We start from the raw sequence: 21079 nt of genomic DNA, 5'->3' as shown, positions 1-21079 counted from the left end.
TGATTACAGGACTCCTGCCCATCTTACCCACTGTTTCTTCAAGATGGATCTCAAAATTCCCATGTTTCCTGGGCCATGACAGATTAGACCTGTCATCAACCTTCTGGAACCAGTCCTATATCCAGCCCAGCCCCCTATCCCAGCCTTGTCCAGAACTGGTTTTGTTTCTTCTCCCTGTCCCCAACATGTCAAGTAGGTCATCTTCCATGGAATTTTCCATTGACCTGAAGCTAGAATCTTTGTTGGCACATTATACTGCTTCATCAGGCATTTGACTTGGGCAGCCTTTTGAAGTTAAAATGTATTATCAATTTCTAGTGTGCTCTCTGAGCTAGAACAAAATCAAGATCCATTACTAAGTTCCAATGATCCAATGATGAGAGATGGAGGCCCAATGCCAAGAACAAGAGAGCAAGGGGAAGAAGATTATGCTTCGGGGAATAGACTGAATTGGAGATGAGATAATAGCATGTAATTTTAGAAGAGCAAAGCATTGCCCCAAATACCAACATTCAAAATGATTTTTCTTTTCCAACTATGCTTCTTGCTTCTTACTCTTTACATATCATATACATACATGAGGGGGAGAAAGTCCCGCTGATCATTACCACTGAACTTGCACACATATTCTCAAGGTCCTCTACACACATTAACCTGTTCCAGTCCTGACTTCTCAATAAAGTCAACAGTGGCTGACTGGCTGGGAATCTTCAAGGAAGAGGCTGTTTATGTCTGCTCCTTTCTGAAACCTCAGACTTGGAACATCTCATTACCATGACCCATCATTTCTTTCTCATTTACAATTCCCAATAGGATCCCTGGTGGATGGTCACAGAGGCTGTGCACTAATCCACAGGGACATGGTTTCTGCATTCTGTAGTAACAAGTGATCTTGCCGAAGTTCCAGAATCAATTAGTGCTTCAAGACATGAGAAAATATTATTGACAAAAGGACAGACATCCCGGAAGAAAAGTAAGTAAGTTCCTGCAGAGGAAATTAATACCACTGCTTTTCAGTCACACACAACAATAAGATTGATCGAATGAGCTGACAAATAAAGCAGTGAGAAGTGAGAATGAAGGGAAATTTCCCAGTCTGCCTCCAAGAAGCTGGTGACAACGCCTAAATCCTTTCTGTTGCTACTGGGAGAAAGAAAAGAGTGCCAAGGTCGAGAATTCAATTCTTTACCTCTCTTAATGCTCTAAACATTTTGTAAGTAACTGTATTATTAAACAAAGCACAGTGTAGAATTTAATAAAAGAGGGATAATGAGACACACCTCCTCATTTTTCAGAACAACGTGTTCCACTGTGAACAAAAGACAATTTCTAACTCAAAGAGCTGTGTGAGACTATGAATCCAGTAGCTGGAATGGGAAGGAAAAGATCTACATTTTTCAAACCATTTCAGCTACCAGTCACCTGTGCTTTTTGACAAATGACCTCTCTGTGATTATGCCTCTATTTAGAAAAAAGGTGACGATTATTTCTAATCTACCCCCAGAGAATTAGAAGGCAATGCAGCTCTACAACGAAGGATATTTTTCAAAGACCTTAAGAAGCAACAGTACTCTGGGGGGAGAGGGGTCGGTAGTGCGGGAAGCTATGCAAAGGTAGGGGTGGGGAGCATCTGAGAAATCTCTGTACCCTCAGAAGAACAGTCTGCAAGGAATGAGACCACCTTCTTGCTTGCTTTCTTTTTTAACATCCCAACTCCAGATTATGCAACGAAATTACATCTTTCAGTGGAGTCACTGGGAGGCAATACCCTTCTTCCAATGATACTGTCAATTTTCAACACTGTTTTTGGAATTTCCTTCAAAGTCAGTGTATAAACCTTACCCCACCCAGCTCCTGCTCTGTAGAGCCTTACAGTCTACTTTGTGTTATTCCATCTAAGCCTGGTCATTAAAGAGAAGAGCTACAATACAATCCCTGGGTTATTCCCAAGAGGGAGGAATTACGGTAATTATAAAACTACAATCTAGAGCAGCACTGCCCAATAAAGATATATATATATAATCTGAACCACACATGTAAGGTAAAATTTTTCTAGTGGCCACACCTAAAAAAGAAACAGTTAAATTAATTTTAATAAATATTTTATTCCACTCAACATACCAAAAATATTATTTCAATATGTCACCAATATAAAATTCCTCTGCAGGAAGCCCACTTCTCCCTCTCCCACTTCCCCTGCTTGTGTTCCCTCTCTCACTGTGTCTCTCTCTGTCAAATAAATAAACAAAATTTTTTAAAAAAGGAAAAAATGAAAGTCTTGTAACAAAATCAATGTGACACATGCCAGAATACATGGAAATTAAAATAGAAACGGTAAACATAGGTCTAGAGGGCTCTTTCACCCACTGACAATTCTGCCTCTTGCTGGTCTCTGAGGCTACTCTACCTCAGAGAGACTGCCTGTGGTCTGTTCTCAAAGCTGGGCAAAGCCGGAGACAGCTTTGAAAGGGAGGGACGGCCTTTGCCCCGGAAAAACCGGAATTTGTGATCTAATCTATTTAATGATTCACAACCCAAACATACCAAAGACAAAGCACTAGCACAGGGGGCCTGGGCCTGGGGAGCGCTGGGAGCCAGCAGGGCTGGAGAAGCAGACACAGGAATGTAGCAGGGCTGAGGACCAGCAGGTGAGAAAGGAAAGATCTGAAGACTCAGGAAGGGCCTCTGAAGACCCGTCCTTCTAGGAGGCAGCCAGGACTCCCCGGCTTCTCAGCAAGAATGCAGATACCACACCCCGACGAGAGTGCGAAGATACTTCATGTCTGTTGTGTGGGACAGAGGCACATTCTGGAGGCGGCCCACGCTAACCACCATCAGGATTTGCCATCCAGGATACACAGTGTGAGAGAGCCTGGGCCTCCTACGGGCATTCAACAGCCAAGCAGAATCCCCAGCCGAGTGCTCGACACCTGCCCTCCACCCCAAAACCCCACTCCAGACACTCATGAGGAAACACAGCTCCTGCCTCAAGCTTTAAGTAAGGATTAGCGGGCGATTTTTTTGGGTGGATGAATGGAGTTGATTCTCAAAAAATTTTTTAATTCTTCCATCAAAGGATCAAAAGAAAAGAGCAGAAACCTGAGATTTTGAACTTTACAGGATCCGTAGAATTGTATTCTGTTCCAAAATTTGCCTTTGTTTTAACTTTTAAATGTTTTAAATTATTAGCCGGTTAAGTTACGTATTTTTTCTTCTATATCTGGTAGCAAAATTAAGATTTCAAGAAGATGCATCCTATTTATACTGTGGTTTCGGGTATCCCTTTGCCGATGGTAAGCTTGCACTGGCCTAGTCACCAAGCCTGGAACACACCTTTGCATCCTTCCTCCTGCTCAGGCCTCTCTCCACGCCCAAAATGTCCTCCCCACTCTGTCCATTCACCTACCCATAAGTCCCTGATTATTCAAGCACAGTTTAATTTCTGTCCCATTTCTCCTTTGAAATGCCCCCTAGTGGCCCCCATCTAGATGCTCCTTCTTCCAAACTTCCTTCTATTCCACCCACATGACCCTGAAATGATGGGCCTGTGTTATGTCTAGAATGCATGTGCCCTTCTCCACCTGCAAACATTCCCTGTGTTCTGTGCTAGACACTGAGTTGGACTAATGGCTCAATGTACTTTTTGTCCTGCTCCTGACCACTCACTACTACCAGTAGCATTTCTCCTACATTAAATGATTTTCAGCCTAGGGGCCATGGAATAAACACAAGACCTTCTAGGGGATGTGTCAGAGCCACAGACGTGGGAAAGGACTTTTCTAAACTGTACCCTTGGCCTTCCCAATCCCCAGGAAATCTGAATTTAAGACCACTCCCACCACACTAGGTGTTCTTAAGAGAGACCCTATCTCATCTAGCTTCTGGCCTCCTCAAGGAGACCTCAGCAGACAGTTATCTCAAATAAAAGAGAGTCATCATGCTTACTCATTCTTGTCTCCAAGAAGACAAATGATCTCTCCTGGTCAGGTGAGCTCACCTGGCAACACCCTGATGATCACAGCCTGCCACAGACACTAATCATTCCACTCCTTCCGGGATTCCCAGATGTGAACTCCGTACTGCACACAGGCTGCTCCCAGAGACTGGACCGTCCGCATGCCCCACCATGCAGTCTGCGCTGTTAGCTATGGACCTGAGAAGCACTTTCTAACAGCAAAAGTGACACCAAAGTGGGGTTTTAAAGTGGCTCCTGCAGCGCCTGGATGGCACAGTTGATTGGGCATTTGTCTCTTGGTTTCAGCTCAGGTCATGATCTCAGGGTGGTGAGATCGAGCCCCTCCTCAGGCTCCATGCTCAGCAGAGTCTCTTAATCTTCCTCTGTTCTTCCCCCGCTCGCTCACATGTGTAATCTCTCTCTCTCTCTCAGATAAATTTAAATTTTATTTAAATAAATCTAAAAAACTAAAGTGGCTCCATAAAGCTGGCACTCTCAGTCCAAACACAGCACTCCCTTCTCCCTTCAGCCCCACTTCTTTTACACTTTTGACTACTTTGTGTGTGTCTGTCAGAATATGTCACCAGATCACAGGCTATTTTGAGGACAGAGAGACAGTTTTTGCTGGGGTTGGTTTTTGTTTTTGTTTGTTTGGGTTTTTTTTGGTAATCTCCATAGCCGTGTACATCATTTTTCATGTGTGTTCAAATTTTTGAGACAATCCTTATTTTATTTTTTAAGAATCTGCACAAGTAAGAAAGGCCTCTGGGATGGAAATGATAAAAGAAAAAAAAAATCACTGTACTTGGAATAGTCATCTTAGAGGAGGCTGATTAGCTGTGGCCCCTACTGTGAGAGAAAAACAGAGAGAAGATCACAGAGATTACAGTTGGTTTAGAGTGAAAACTGCCGGGAAGAAATAAACCTGTGGTGCCAATAATCTCTGAAATATTTTCTGATTAAGAAAACATGAAAAAAGAGCCCCATAAGGTTAAAGGTTGCTCTGTAAGAAGGGAACAAGCCTGCAAGGCAGAATTTCTGTATGCCACGCTTTGTTGGCGCTTTGCACCTAACTGCCAAAGTCAGCAAGACAGGCAACTGGAGTTTTTTTCAAATATATTTTTCTTACTGCTTTGGGCCTGGACAGGGGGTCTCATGCTTCTGAACGCAGAGGCTGTCAGCCGATCTGAGGCCAAGCACAGCAGGGCCATCTCCGGCACAGAGCCAGGCCCCGGTTCCCAGACCCTGGTGGACCAGCAAGTCTCCATAACCCCTGGAAGGAAGGGTCAGGAATTGGTCCTCGGCTTGCACAGGGCTTCAGACCAAGTCAGACAGCCGTAGTGTCACCGCATAAAGCCAGAGTGGAGAGGAACCTGGGACAGGACACAGGCACAAGCTAGTCCTGGAACTCTGTACATTTCAGGTAAATGCCTCTTTTCAAATAGATCCACACGCAGGCGTAGCTGTTACCACCGCCTCCAGGAGAACCCCACACGTGCGCAGGAAAACAGGGACGAATCAGACCGTTTGGGTTCTTTTGTAGTGAAAAGTTAGCTGTGTGAACACATTTTGGCTACTGTTGTTTTCTTAAACCCCTCCGGAATAAACCCCCAAGTTCACATTCTAGAAAATGTGAATATAAATAATATACAGCCTTTGTTTTTCAACTGAAATGTACTAGTCCCTCCTTTGAAACCTAAATTTGAATCTTCCATCTATTATTACTAACATAGATTAAAAAAACAAAAACAAAAACAAAAAACCCAGACCAAAAATACTTGTAATCCAGTCTCCTTTCTGGTGATTCACAAACTAATAATTCCTAAACCGCTTCGTCCCCTCTTTCATTCTCCAACCGCTGACAGGTCTCTGCCCTGACAGCTTGCAGTGACCCTAGCTCAGCCCCTTCTCCCTGCTGAGCTCGGTGCCCAAGGGACTGCTTCCAGACAGAATCTGCTTTCGCCCAGCTTTCTCCTCCACAGCAGGCTGTCCTCCTAACTCCCCTCTCCTCTTCCCAGGGAGTTTTGCCTCCAGTGAGTATGGAGAGTAAACAACAGAAGAAATGGATCCATCTTAAATGTGGCCTCTAAAATGGAATGAAAAACAAGAAGCAGAAGTAAACCAAAATCAATTGGGAAGCTTCTTGCAATTTTGTCAATAATTATGCTCAGTGCATTATGTGTCTTCCGTTACCCATAAACTCCTAGAAGTATGAAAATGAGATTATTTCATGTTTCTCATGATAAAAAAATTCAAGATCTCAATGATGCAATATTATATCATGGCCAATCATAAGCAATATAATAAAATTTTGGAGATCTATCTGATAAACTTAGGGAATGAAAAGCATCTTTACCTTAGACTCTGAGCTTACGGATTCAATGGTTTCTCACAGAGACTACAAACACAAGATTGTTCTGGGAGCCTTTAAAATGTTTTAGTTATCATTTTCTCTCAGTATACTAATGAATAAATCTGTATGATTACTACTATTAATAATAATATTTTAAGGTGATCCAACAGTCTTTCAGCATGGACCTTAACATATGAAGTCTAAAGAGGTAAAATGGATTCATGACTTCTGGCTGGGGGAAACATCATTCTAGTCTCATAGTTTTAAACCATGTGTTCTTATCTCCTTCTATGGTAGCTGTGTTCAATAAAGGGACAATTGCAAAGAGAAAGTGTGGACATACTGTATGACTGATTCCCTTAACAGGTTTTCTTTAGCTTTGTCAGAAATGCATTTAAGTTTTGAAGAACTGGAGACTGGCTTACCAACAGTCAGCCTTCTTTGCTCCTGGGACAGAATTAATTTCTTTCTTTCTTTCTTTTTTTTTTTTTTTTAAGATTTCATTTATTTGACACAGAGAGAGATCACAAACAGGCAGAAGGGTTGGGGGCGGGAAGCAGGCCTTCTGCTGAGCAGAGAGCCTGATGCGGGGCTTGATCCCAGGACCCTGAGATCATGACCTGAGCTGAAGCAGAGGCTTAACACACTGAGCAACCCAGGTGCCCCTGGGACAGAATTTCTACACATTTATAAGCCTGCCAAGTGCATGAGGACATTTCAGTGGTGAAGGAGTTCTCCATTTGCTAGTACCTGTTCCTAAGAGGATTCGATATATGAGGGAGGAAAGATGAGAGATTTAGGAAAATTAGTTAAGATTCTCTATTGCTGTTTAAGAAACTAAATGATGTATTTTTGTGTAAATGATGTATTTTGATGTATTTTGTCAAGGCTCAGATAATAACATCCAAAGCTTAGTTTCTGTCAGAAGTCGCTCTGTTCACGTAGAAATGTGCTGCTGAGTGGGATCCGGTCATGTTCTTCAACGGTGACGTACATCTGTGTCAGGGAAATTCTGAGCACTGCAGGTGCCCATCCTTCAAATAACCTCACCCTCAACTCACTGTGACAATCAAACCATATCTGCACATTGCTAAATACTATCACAGAACTGCGCCCGGTCTCAGGAGGACTGTGGATTTGTGCTCTGTGGCCCACACGGGTTCCCAGGCCACATGAGTCTGTTCCTAGAAATGGGCCACTCTTGCGCCTCTCCTCATAGGCATCCCGCTGCCGCAGAAAGGATGCCTCCATCCAAGGCCACCACCAGCCCTGACAAAAGGTATTTGAATGCAGAATGACAGAGCAATGAACTCTCCTAGTAACAAGAACTCAAAGGTAACCGGTCCAAGCTCTCCTGCATATTTCTTCAATATGCCCTTTCACCACCATCAATTTCCCCCCTGCCTTCACTCAGCCCCTCCTTAGCCTCCTACCGCCTTCACTGTGGCAGCCTCCTAAAAGGTCTGCCTGCCTCCAACTATGCTCCACACTGACCCTAAAATGAAAATCTGATCCTGCTGAAAACCTGTCAATGCCTCCCTACAGCTTTCACCGTACCTTGGAGATGGCTTCCGGGCTGCACGCAGGCTCTCCCGCCACGCTCTCCAGCCTCCCACCTGGCCATCCCCCTGCCTGCACTCTGGGCTCCAGCCCCGCTGAGCCTCCTATGGCCCTGCTCTCTCCCCTCTGCCCCTGTTCCTGTTTCCTTCCCACAGCGGAGAATGCTGTTCAGTCCTTTTCCCAACTGTACACTGTTTATCTGGCCAACTCATTCCCAAGAAAGCCCCCAGGCCCCTGGGCTCTGGCAGGTGCTCCTACTGCATGCACACAATACCCGGGGCCCCACCCCAACATGCTTCCACAGCATCACAATTATACATCTACTTGTCTGCCTTACTAGCTGTGAGTTTGCCGAGGGCTGGAACTATGTCCTGTTTGTCTTTCAATCTACAGGGAGAGACTGAGTAAATAAATGAATGATCAGCCAACCTGCATTCAACAGGTCATGAAACTGAGGCTACCGTCTTCATGACCAACTGGCAGGAAAGGTGGGGCTTCAACGCTGATCATATCCTACCGGAGAAGGACTCAGAGGGTCATCGTTGTATACAAATAGCAGAATGCTATGCTTATAATGGGACAAGTGATATTTGTTAACAACACTAATAATCACATTTTTTTAAAAAGTGGCATTAATTTGCCAAGGTTGTAATTATATGTAATAAGGGTATGAAGAGCAGAATAATTTAAATTTCTCTTGTTATTTTTTTTTTAAGATTTTATTTATTTATTTGACAGACAGAGATCACAAGTAGGCAGAGAGGCAGGCAGAGAGAGGAGGAAACAGGCTCCCTGCCGAGCAGAGAGCCCAATGCGGGGCTTGATCCCAGAACCCTGGGATCATGACCTGAGCCAAAGAGAGGCTTTTACCCACTGAGCAACCCAGGCTCCCCCATTTTTCTTTTCTTATTTTTATTTTTATTCTTATTCTTATTTTTCTTATTAGATTTTTTTCAAGTCTGTTCCTAGAAATGGGTACATTTACCTGAAGTGAAAACACTCAGAAGAGGTTAAACTTCAAATCTAGATGGTTTCTGGTATATATTTTATATAATTATTTTATATAATTTATACATTTTATATATATGTATTATAAATTTATATACACACACAAAACACATACATATAGTTGATCCTTAAACAACACAGTTTTGAACTTCTGGGTCCACTTATATGCAGATATTTTTCTCCAATAAATATAGTACAGTACTGTAAATGTACTTTGCTTCCTTATGATTTTCTTAATAATTTCTTTTCTCTACCTTACTTTATTCAAAAATATAGTATACAACACAAATAACATACAAAATATGTGTTAATAAACTGTTCATGTTATTGGTAGGGCTTCTGGTTAACAACAGATTATTAGCAGTTAAGTTTTTGGGGAGTCAAAAGTTCTGTGTGGATTTTCAGCTGCCCGAGTGCCCTTAATTATTCAAGCACCACTTATAGATGTATATGTATACATAAGTATGTATTGGACTTCTGCATATATGTATATTATATATATAAACTATTTAAATAATTACGATGTATACAATAAACATATATACATTCCTTGTTAGGTGAATTCTTGAGGTTTGAATAAGTTACCTGAGATCTGAGGTTCTCAAATTTTTGTATACAGAAGAATCACCTAGATTATTTTTTTTAAATAAGGATTCCTAGACCCAGACCTCAGGATTTCCGATTTGGCAAGTCTATAAAGTCTGAGAAGTTGCATTTTTAAAAATGGAGGTGAAATTCACATAACATAAAATTAGCCATTTTAAAGTGTACAGTTTATAAATAAAAACAGCTGGAGGCATCCCAACTCCAGATTTCAAGTTACATTACAAAGCTACAGTGAACAAAACAGTATGATCCTGGAACAAAGACAGACACATATACCAACAGGATTGAACAGGATAGAAAACCCAGAAATGAAACTGCCACTATATAGTTAATCAGTCTTTGACAAAGCAGGAAAGACTATCCAACTGGTAAAAGATGATCTCTTCAACAAATGGCCCTGGGAAAACGAGAGCAACATGCAAAAGAATGAAACTGGACCACTTTCCTATACTATACACAAAAATAAAATTCAAAATGGAATAAAGACCTAAATGTGAGACCTGAAACATAAAAATTCTAGAAGAGAACACAGGCAATAACTTTGAGCTTGATCAAATCACCATAGTAATTTCTTTCTAGACACAGCTCCTGAGGCAAGGGAAACAAAAGCAAAAGTAAACTATTGGGACTTCATCAAAATAAAAAGCTTCTGCAAAGCAAAGGAAACAATCAAAAAACAAAAGGACTACCTACAGAATGGGAGAAAATATCAGATATTTGCAAATGGCATATCTGATAAAGGGTTAGTATTCAAAATATGTAAAGAACTTACAAAACACAACACCCCAAAAATGAATAATACAATTAAAAAATAGGCAGAAGACATGGGCACCTGGGTGGCTCAGTTGGTTAAGTGGATGCCTTCATCTCGGGTCATGATCCCAGGGTCACGGGATCGAGCCCCATGATGGGCTCCCTGCTCATCGAGGAGTCTGCTTCTCCCTCTCCCTCTGCTGCTCCCCTGCCCCCATTCATGCTCTCTCTCTCTTTTTCTCTCTGTCTCAAATAAATTTTTTTTAAATGGGCAGGAGACATGAACAGCCATTTCTCCAAAGAAGACACACAGATGGCCAAAGACACGTGAAAAGATGCTCAACATCACTTCTCAGGGAAATACAAGACAAAACTACAAGGAGCTATCACCTCACACCTGTCAAAATGGTGAGAATCAACAATGCAAGAAGTAACATATGTTGGTGAGGATGTAGACAGAGAACCCTCTGGCACTGTTGGTGAGAATGCAAACTATTATAGCCACTCTAGACAACAGTATGGGGGTTTCTCCAAAAGTTAAAAACAGAACTACCCTATGATCCAGCAATTGCACTACTAGGTATTTACCCAAAGAATATGAAAATACTAATTCAAAGAGATACATGCACCTTGATGTTCATAGCAATATTATTATCAATTTACAAATTATGGAAACAGCCCAAGTGTTCCATTGATTGATGAACAGATAAAGAAGACATGGAATTATATGTGTGTGTGTGTGTGTGTATATATATATATATATATATATATATATATATATGTACACACACACATATATACATACATACACACACACACACAATGAAATATTATTCAACCATATAAAAGAATGAAATCTCACCAGTTGCAATGACAGAGCTGGAGAGCATAATGCTAAGAGAAATGAGTCAGTCAGGGAAAGACAAATACCACATGATTTCACTCATGTGGAACTTAACAAACAAAACAAATGAGCAAAGAGAAAAAAAAAGAGAAAGAGAGAAAGAGGGACAACCAAGAAAGAGACTCTTAATGACAGAGAACCAACTGATGGTTACATGTGGGGGGAGATGGTGAAATAGGTGATGGGGATGAACGAGGGCACTTGTGATGAGCACAGGTGACGAACGGAATTGCTAACTCACTACACTGTACACCCAAAACTAACACTACACTGTATGTTAACTAACTGGAATTTATTTATTTTTTTAAAAGATTTTATTTATTTATTTGACAGAGGTCACAAGTAGACAAGAGTGGCAGGCAGGGAGAGAGAGGAGGTAGCAGGCTCTCCGTGGAGCAGACAGCCCAGTGCAGGGCTCCATCCCAAGACCCAGGGATCATGACCTGAGCCGAAGGCAGAGGCTTTAACCTACTGAGCCACCCAGGCGCCCCAACTAACTGGAATTTAAATAAAAACATTAAATAAGGGGCGCCTGGGTGACTCAGGGGGTTAAGTTTCTGCCTTTGGCTCAGGTCATGATCTCAGGGTCCTGGGATTGAGCCCCGCATCCGGCTCTCTGCTCAGCGGGGAGCCTGCTTCCCCTCTCCCTCTGCCTGCCTCTCTGCCTACTTGTGATCTCTGTCTCTGTGTCAAATAAACAAATAAAAAGCTTTTAAAAAAATTAAATAAGTAAAATGGATATAAGGAAGACTATATAACAGAAGATTAAAAATGAATGGGGCTTGTAAAAATAAAATGAAATAAAATATGCTAAGTCATATGAAACACTAAAGATGTTTGGAAAAAAAATAATAAAGCATCCACTTCAGCCACATTTTAGTACAGTCACAATGTCACGCAGCCCTGTCCTCAGAGGCTGCATTTTTAACAAACTCCCCACTTCTGCAGGTGGTCCTGAGGTGGCAAACTCAGAAGAACCACCTCAAATTTTCAGATAATGAAGACAGAGAAGCCTCAGGGATCATCCTCAGATTATAAAAGGAGATAAAAGGAGATAAGGAGATAAAAAGAGATTTAATAAAAGAAAAAAGTCAGCTTTTCCAAACATCTAATTCTAAAACACACATGCTTTTGCCTCTACCATTCACAAAATGAAACTAGTTTATTCAGGGGTATTTCAGGGTTTCTTGTACTAATGGATCCAACATGTTTAGATGTACCCAGTATCTTCATGCCTACAAAATAGGGAGGTGCTAAGCGAAGTCAATTGAGAAAAGTGGAAGAAATGAATCACTGCTCTAAAATCAGCCAGATCCAGGCCCCGTTTTCTTAGGTTTTAGTCACATTATTATAGCACATTACTAAATTCCACTTCAGGCAATGAAACTGTCAAAGAACACAGGAAAAAGTCTCCAGAGGAAGAACTGCAATAAAGTTTCTCCTCCTGGCCAAACTCTTCTCCACATGTGAGGGAAATTGGTTATTCTGATAAGAGTTGATATAAATATGTAATGGCTACATAAAGATGCTGAAATCAATTACAGTTTTCTCTTCAAGGTTTTAGAATCCGTTTTCCTAGTTTTAATTCATGATCTAGTTGCTCCAGAGCAGACTCTGATTTTAGCTCATTTTACTCAAGGTCAGACTTCAGTGAAGATTCCTGGAGTCTAGCAACTGTAAAGATCAGCTTGGTGAAAGGAGCTGCAGTTAAAATGGTATCTTCCTACCAGCCATGAACACTGCTGCTCTCAAGCGATATCCTACTAAAATAAAACAGACATAGAAGACAATGGAAAGTATGCTGTGAAGTATACTTATTTAAGTTAGAGTTAGAAAGAGATGAAAACTCGTCATAATGTGAAAAACCAAGGCTGAAGGACAACCTGTAATACCCAAGAGACTCTTGGAGAAATTTCTATAAGCAGTTAGGCCAAAGAAGCTGGGCTGAAGAAACAAGGGCTGGCAACTCCCATTTGCCTCATGACACAGGGCCACCCTGCCCACCTAAAAAGAGGCAGGACGGCAGCCTCGGAGGGGACACTGCTAATTTTTGACGTGACCAGAGAGTTAATGCCTCCTCCCCTTTCTAGATGCAGTAAGAGATCACATCTCCCAGAAAACAATAAGTAGGAGAAGAAAAGGATCTGACACTGGGGCACACTGTGTCCTGGGAAATGCCCCTGAAGTGAAGCCCTGAAGGTATGGAGATCAGAAGAATCTGGTAACTGTGGACACTGGGGTTCTTCTAGCATTTCCAAGAACCAAGTAGTCAAAATGGAAGAAAATGTCAAGTACATCAATCAGATTCACTGCAGTGTAGAATGCGCAATGCCCAAGGCCACTGGGACTGGTAGAAGCTGTGCACATCACCTTGACCATAAACGACAGGTTTGAGAAGGAATTAACCAGAGAACTGTGATCAGAGGCCAAGAGATGGCCACGTACTCTGTGTGGACAGATCCATCACTGCCTATACTCAGAGGAAGAATAGATAGCTGATAATGATTTAGAATGAAAATGAAGATTCTAGCAGAGGTCTATTCAGAAAGATTCAGGAGAAGCATAGTTCTATGACTAGGAATGCAGAAAGCCCAAAGTAGAGGTAAGGGACCATGGAATGAGCTAAAAGGGAAAAGATGAGATGCAAAAGCCCAGCTGATTATGGCTAATAGATATCGACCTTAAGTAGATCTACACTTAAATTCTAGCTCTTCCACTTGTTAGTACATTCGGCTGCTCTAACAAAAACCACCAACCAGGAGGCTTAGAAACAACAGGAATTTATTTCTCAGTTCTGGAAGCTGGGAAGACCAAGATTAAGCACCCAGGAGGTCACCTTCTGGTGAGGGCCCTCTTGCTGTGTCCTCACATGGAGGAAGATGCTAGGCATTGCTCTGGGGTGACTTTTATAAAAGCACAATACACCTACCCATTAGATTACTTCATAACCTAATCACCTCCCAAAGGCCCACGTCCTGACCCCCACATGTGAATTGGGGATGGACACATTCAGACCATAACAGTAGCCTTGGGCAAATCATGTAACCTCTTTAAGTTCTGGTTTCTTCACTTATAAAATGGGGATAAAGAAACTATTTCATAAGGTTAAACCTTGTGAAACTTAAACCAAGGTGAAACCTATTTCACAAGATTAAACTCAAGGTTGCTTTGAGCTTTAACGCTAACAACATGACCAATAATGGGAAGTGTAGGGAAGGCTCTAGAACAGTGCCTGGGTATGCAGTAAACAAGCAGTAGTTGTTGTTGTTCTTGTTGTTATCATTATTATTATTACCATAACAAGTATAGAAGAAAAGGGAACTGGACTGAGGCAAAGGAAGGATTGCAAGAAACTAAAACTACAGTTGATAATAACTGACATTGGAGATCCTAAAGAACAGAAGCCAAATTGCAAAAATGTCTAACAGATAATGCAGAGAAGATCCAGAAGACTGAGAAAAAGGGGAGAGAACTGAAAATAATGCGGAGAAGCTGAATCAGCGATTCAACCTATTAATTAAAGCTGTTTTTGAGAAATAAATTGAGCAGAACTAAAGCAATAAGCTAAAATATGTACAAGGAAAACTTCCAAAGTAAAAAATAATCTCAGCCTGCAGATCAAAGGGCTCATACAGATGAGGCAAAATTAATTCTTAAATATTTTAAAAGACCTACACCTAGCTGTAACTCAGCAAAAAATTTAAGCTAGGGATTAATTAAAGAAGAAAAATCCTCCAAAAAACGTTCCAGGGACCAGCTCAACCAGAGAGCTCTTTCAAACAATCTGTGAGCTGTTCCAGAGCATAAAAAAGAAGGAAAAAGTCATCCCAGCCATTTTAAAATGAAGTTAGCGTAACCGAGACAACAGACCAGACAGGGAGGAGAGAAGTCTCCAACCCCACTTTCCCTTCTGAATCGACAAAGTCCTAAATAAAGCCCTAGCAAAGTGAATTCAGCAGTATAAAAAATGGACATACACATGATCAAATCAGATTTAGCGAGACAAAGGAAAGATGGTCCCAGATTAAGGTACCTATTAATATATCATAGGGTTAGAATACACAGCAGCCTTATTATAAGGTAATTCCCTTACCTTAATGCAAAGCTTCAAAAATTATTTTTGGCAACCTGAATAAATAATATATTATGGATGTTTATGTCTATGTACGGTTATACAATGCATTTGAAATCATGTAAGAAAAGATTGTAAAATACTGCTTCTTTCTAGCTCTCACATAGCATGAAAACATGTTATGGCCCCTCTTCCCAAGCCTCCTCGACAGCAGTAACCATTGTCCCAGGAGCCACTTGGAGATATTTAACAGTTTTCTAGAGGTACCATCCCTACTTCTGTCTGAGCACTTTGCAGTCTACGTAGGATACATTTTCATTTCAGGATATCATTTATCCTTAAATTGCATAACTGTGATCTCTACAACAAAGGCTTGCTTTATAAACTTACAACTTTCAGTTCTTGCAACTGTGAGGTCATTTCCCGGGAATGATTACTAAATCAGTATTAAATGTCTTGGCCTCCTTTCTTATTGATTCTTTCTAGTGACCTCTATAAGCATTCGATTCCAGACCTGATTAAAGTGCTTTACCATGCTGCTCAAAATAAAGTAAAGTGAGAAGACTCTCAGAATATGAGAGCTCTTTTAAGGAGTCAAGTATAAGATGTCTCCATTTCTCTGGGAGAGGGGAAGTTTGGGGGAGGTTGGAGGGAGACACATGGTATCTTCCATTCAGCTCAGTTTCACAGCAGAGCATGCTCAGAAACTTGGGAGTGTTGTATCCCAGGGAAGCAACCCCCTCAGAGTGAATGCCTTTCCTGCCGTGCCCAGGCTCCTCTAGAGATCAATATGGCAGCAAACCATGGGGAAAGCTCTGCTATATCGTGAGATCCAATAAGAATATCCAGATCATCATCGGCATCATCTCAGCAGACAGCGTGGAGCCAGAAAGGTTGCTGCCTGGCTCTGCCTGGCTGTGTGGCCTTGGGCAGGTTACTTAACCTCTCTGTGCTTCAGTTCTCACATCTGCATGGTGGGATAATAGTAGTCCCCAGGTATTATTGTGAGAATGAACTGACCTAGGTCATGTCAAGCACTTTAAACACTGTCCTACACAGAGTAGGCACTCAATAAATGCTAGATCCAATAACAACACCTGATTAAAAGCAAAACAAAACTACTCTTTTTTTTTTAAAGATTTTATTTATTTATTTGAGAGAGCAACAGAGAGCACAAGCTGGGGGTGGAGACACAGAGGAAAAGGGAGAAGCAGACTCCCCATGGAACAGGAAGGCCAATGTGATCAAGTGGACACTTAACCACTGAGCCATCCAGGTATCCCCAAAACAGAACTACCCTTAAAAAAAAAAAAAAAAACCTATCAGATTGAAGTAAATGAAAAATCTACCCACTTCAGCCTAATGAAAATGTCTGGTGTGGAGAAAATGTTCCCTTGAACACACACACCACAAAAAACACAAACTATGAGTAGAATACCCAGATTAATTCCTCAACATGTCATCACACAGGCCTCATGTTGTCACTTTACAATAAAATTCACCAGAAGACAAGTCCTATCCTCACCCTTGGAGTTTCCAATCACATTTTTAGGTTTTCGTCAAGAATCACCAGGGATTTGCCTTTTTCATAAAAGACAGGCCAAAGAAGATTCAAATGGCCTTAGAAGGAAGAGAGGCAATGCTGAGGGTATGAGCAAACGTAAAAATATATGTGTGGGCTCATATATATACACACATACCAGTATACACGTGTGTATACACATAGTTACCCACATACTCACACCAACACACCATTAATAGCTAAGACCACAGGCTTTGAAGAATGAAATTGTTACATAGAAAATAAAACAGAACTTTATAAAAAAGGAATTATCAGAAAGTAAGAGTTCTTGATAATGAAAAAATATAACAGTTAAAATGAATTTAATAGGGGCACCTGGGTGGCTCAGTGGGTTAGAGCCTCTGCCTTTGGCTCAGGTCATGATCCCAGGGTCCTGGGATCGAGCCCCACGTCAGGCTCTCTGCTCTGCGGGGAACCTGCTTCCTCCTCTCTCTGCCAGTCTCTCTGCCTACTTGTCTGTCTGTCAAATAAATAAATAAAAATCTTTTTAAAAATTAAAAAAAAAATAAAATGAATTTAATAGAAAAGGTTACCAAATAATGATAAGGAAGCTTCCCAAATAGTAGAAAAAAATAAACAGGAGAGTTTGGAAAAAACTAAGGAAATTAGAGGATAATCCACTAACCAAATAACAGAAGTTCTGTAAAGAGAGACTAGAAGAAAGATAGGATGGAAGGCTGAACAATTCTGAAATAAATAATACAAGAACAGTTTCCATTAAAAAAGGCACCTTTAGTTTCAGATACAAAGTGTTCTCGGAGTGCTTAGCATGAGTAACCCAAGATCTGCACCCATTCGCACATCACAGGGACATTTTAGCAAACTGTGCCTAACAAGACAGAAAAAAAACCATGAGTCTAACAGAGGAGGAATCACAAGGGCACTGCCAGAATGAAAATTATGAAAGAAAGTGAAAACACTTTCTTTCCTCCTTCTTCTTTTCTGCTTTTTCTCTAATCAACGTGTATGAGTTTTACTGTCAGGAAACAATCTTAGTACAAAAAAAATCTATACTTGGCCACTCGAGCCTCGATTTAAATGGTTCCATTTCTCATCTGTCTTCTTAATGTCACAATCTGTCTCTACACTGATACGGAACCACTCTAGTCAGCACAAGTCCTAGTCACAGAGGACGCCTGGGCTACAGAGACAGCAGAGAACAAGCCACTCTAGGAATTCACTGCCCGGCTCATCTGCGTCAGAGTGACGTCTGCTCATACGCACGCCGGTGGTGAGAACTTGTTTTCAAGCGTTCTGCCAGAATATTTTGATATCTGAAGGAAGAGGGGGAAGGCCCATAATACTTTACCTTAGACACATTTTTCTACCCATTATTATCATGTCTCCGCTCGCAAAGTTAACATTTATTTTAATAAGGAACTGCTAAACGCAACAATTTGTCTTCATTCCGTTTATCGAATACCACGTCCTGGGCTTTGCCAAGAGATGATTTTCCTATTGACAGACTTACCTGTGGAGAAAATGAACACCGTGTTGTTCCAGAGCCCGTGGCTTTTTAAGGCTGCCGTGACATTTCCCACTGCTTCATCCATAAGAGACACCATTCCTGCGTAGTGATGTCTATTCTTGTCCTGGATAAATTTGTATGGTTTCAGGTATTCCTCGGGGACCTGCAGGGGCTCGTGGACAGACTGAAGAGCGAGGTAGAGAAATAGAGGCTGGAAAGAGAGTTTGTGCAAATCAGTAAGAGGGTATGAAAGCCTTAAATAGAGACAGAAATCCAGATTTATCAGTTAATAAAAGTAATATCAACACAAACCACAGAATGCCGTGAAAATATCTGTAAATCATTTATCTGACAAGGGACTTGTATCCAGAATATAAAAGAACTCTTACAACTCAGTAAAAAAAAGACAATTAACCTAATTATGAAATGGGAAAAGAACTGGAATAGACATTTTTTCAAAGAAGATACACAAATGACCAATAAGCTCATGAAAAGATACTCAAAAGTTGCCTACAGCTGTAGCAAGCTGTGGTGGGTGGGGGGGAGAGGAGGGGTGGGTAATTGCTAACAGACATGAGGTCTCTTTTGGGGTGATGAAAATATTTTAAATTTAGATTGTGGTGATGTTTGTACACCCCTATGAATTTACTACTGAATTATATACTTTAATTGGGTGAATTTTATGGCATGGGAACTATTAGCATCAATAGATACTAAAAATGTAACGAAAGACACAACACAAAGAATTAAAAATAAATACTTGAGTTCTAAATGGCCTAGAAGGTTCTGATCCAAACAAATAATAATAATACCAATAATAACAACTATATATTAAATGTTGTTTATGTGCTAGGTACTATGATACTGATTTACATATTCTGTCTCATATAATACTCAAATCCAGCCTGTTACATCCATTTCACAGATAACTGGGGCTTAGAAAGGTTATAGGATTTGTCCATGTTCATATTAATTGCAGAGCAATTTCTTATGGGAAACTCCACCATTATGGTGCAGATATGTACCAAGACATGCTTTAGTTAATTGCTTTTGCCAAAAAAAAAAAAAAAAAAAAAAGGTGCAGGGGGGCATCTGGGTGGCTCAGTGGTTTGAGCTTCTGTCTTTGGCTCAAGTCATGATCTCAGGGTCCTGGAATCGAGCCCCACATTGGGCTCTCTGCTCAGTGGGGAGGCTGCCTCCCCCTCTCTCTGCCTGCCTCTATGCCTACTTGTGATCTCTCTTTATCAAATAAATGAATGTAAATATTTTTTTAAAAGTTTCCACGCTTTCGGAGAGAGTTCAGGATTTTTCATATGAGAGAACAAGTAAACACCATACCTTGCTAGTCTTTGACTGAGGACCAAACATAATCCCAATTTAATTCCTGGAAACTCAGGAGTGTGATACGCTGATTCTATTTTACCTTTTACACCAATTTATAACATTTAATATTAGTGGTATTCCAGGTCAGCCTCTCCTTTTTTAACGAGCCTTTCTGAAAACACTCTTCTTCATTGAGCTCCTACAGAATTCCTTAATGGGTTGAAAACCCTCAAAGACACAACAAGGGTTCAACCCAAGAATAATAATACAATTCTGTTAAAGTATTTGAGGCATTTAAATCTCATAAATGAATAGGGGAAAGTCAGAAACCAGACTGGGGGGGGGGGTGGCTCATATTTCATTCTTCATTACTGTTGAGATTTAAAAAAAAAAAAATTCTGTATTATACACCTTGCTAGATAGAGTAAGGAATATACATATAGAGAGCTCAAAAAGATACCCAAAAGATTATTTTTAGTTCAGAACTTTAGATCTTTAGAACTTGGCAACACCTTTTCCCCCAAATCCAAGTGTTAAAAACAGCTGTTACATATCAAAGTCATCACTTAAAACCTATTTCTCGAACGAGGTTAGGTGAAGGAATGGTAACTCTGATAACTAGAACCTAAGCTTCATTTTTCTAACCCGTCCACAGGAGAACATTCCAGGTCGCAACTCCAGAGGTCAATACTGCAATCTTTGCCACAGCTTTAGCTCTGCCAGCGCGCCCCCCCAACACACACCCTCTCTACTCCAGCCACACGTAAAGCAGCACTTCTCAGCTCCCCCAGACCACAGTCCAGGGAACCCCAGCACATGCCCTGCCGGAGGGGCGGTGGTGAGGAAGGAAGCTGAGCTGAGACCCCTGGAGGGGCGATGGGTGCGCAGGGGCATCGGTGGGCCCGCAGTGCAGGTGAGGGTCTGCTGCGGGAGCAGCCGTCGGGGACCTCAGCACTAGGTCAAACCAAGCCCTACCACCAGCCACGGTCTGGATGGGGACAGGATTATATATTGGAAGGCTACCACAGTTTGGAGCCCACATATTGTTTTTAAAATCAGGAAATACCACATAAAACTCCGTGGTCTAAAAAAATAATATTCTTTAAGAATCAGAACTCCGACAACTCCTTGCCCATACTCCATCGGGTAACGAACGGCTGGAGCATGAAACGGAGGCCTCACTCTCAAGTGCTGTCCAATTCCTAGAGCCTCCCCCCTGTTCTCCCTGAGGGCCTTCCCTTAACTTAGGTCAGCAGCCTGGCCTCCTTGTAAAGCCCAGAGCCTGTGACCCAGGCAGAGCTTCTGTGGCCGGGGGCGGAGGAAGGAGAAGATGCGCTCATCCGGGTCATTCGTGGCAACGTGGCAAAGCACACAGTGAAAGAGAGAAAGGGGAAGGGGGCAGGGTATTCCCAGCCAGTAAGTGATCTCTAGAGGTGATGGCCAGGGAGGAGTGCTTACGACTACATGGGGTGGGGGGTGGGGGGCTGATTCTCAG

General features: G+C 41.5%; 1 protein-coding gene across 2 annotated transcripts in view; it reads right to left on the bottom strand.

Annotated features, from left to right (window-relative positions):
- Window positions 1-21079, bottom strand: part of ARSB (arylsulfatase B) — a 168597-nt gene that overhangs the window by 117959 nt on the left and 29559 nt on the right. For both annotated transcript variants that reach the window (XM_045074528.1, XM_045074527.1), the window contains exon 4: window positions 18265-18472. In XM_045074528.1, the coding sequence (XP_044930463.1) occupies window positions 18265-18472 (208 nt within the window). The remainder of the gene's footprint in view (window positions 1-18264; window positions 18473-21079) is intronic.

Source organism: Mustela putorius, unplaced genomic scaffold (genome assembly GCF_011764305.1).
Source record: "Mustela putorius furo isolate JIRA1106 unplaced genomic scaffold, ASM1176430v1.1 tig00537350_pilon_pilon_pilon, whole genome shotgun sequence".
NCBI classification, from domain to species: domain Eukaryota; kingdom Metazoa; phylum Chordata; class Mammalia; order Carnivora; family Mustelidae; genus Mustela; species Mustela putorius.
The sequence above is the reverse complement of the archived record's forward strand: the minus strand, read 5'-3'. Positions and strand labels throughout refer to the sequence as shown.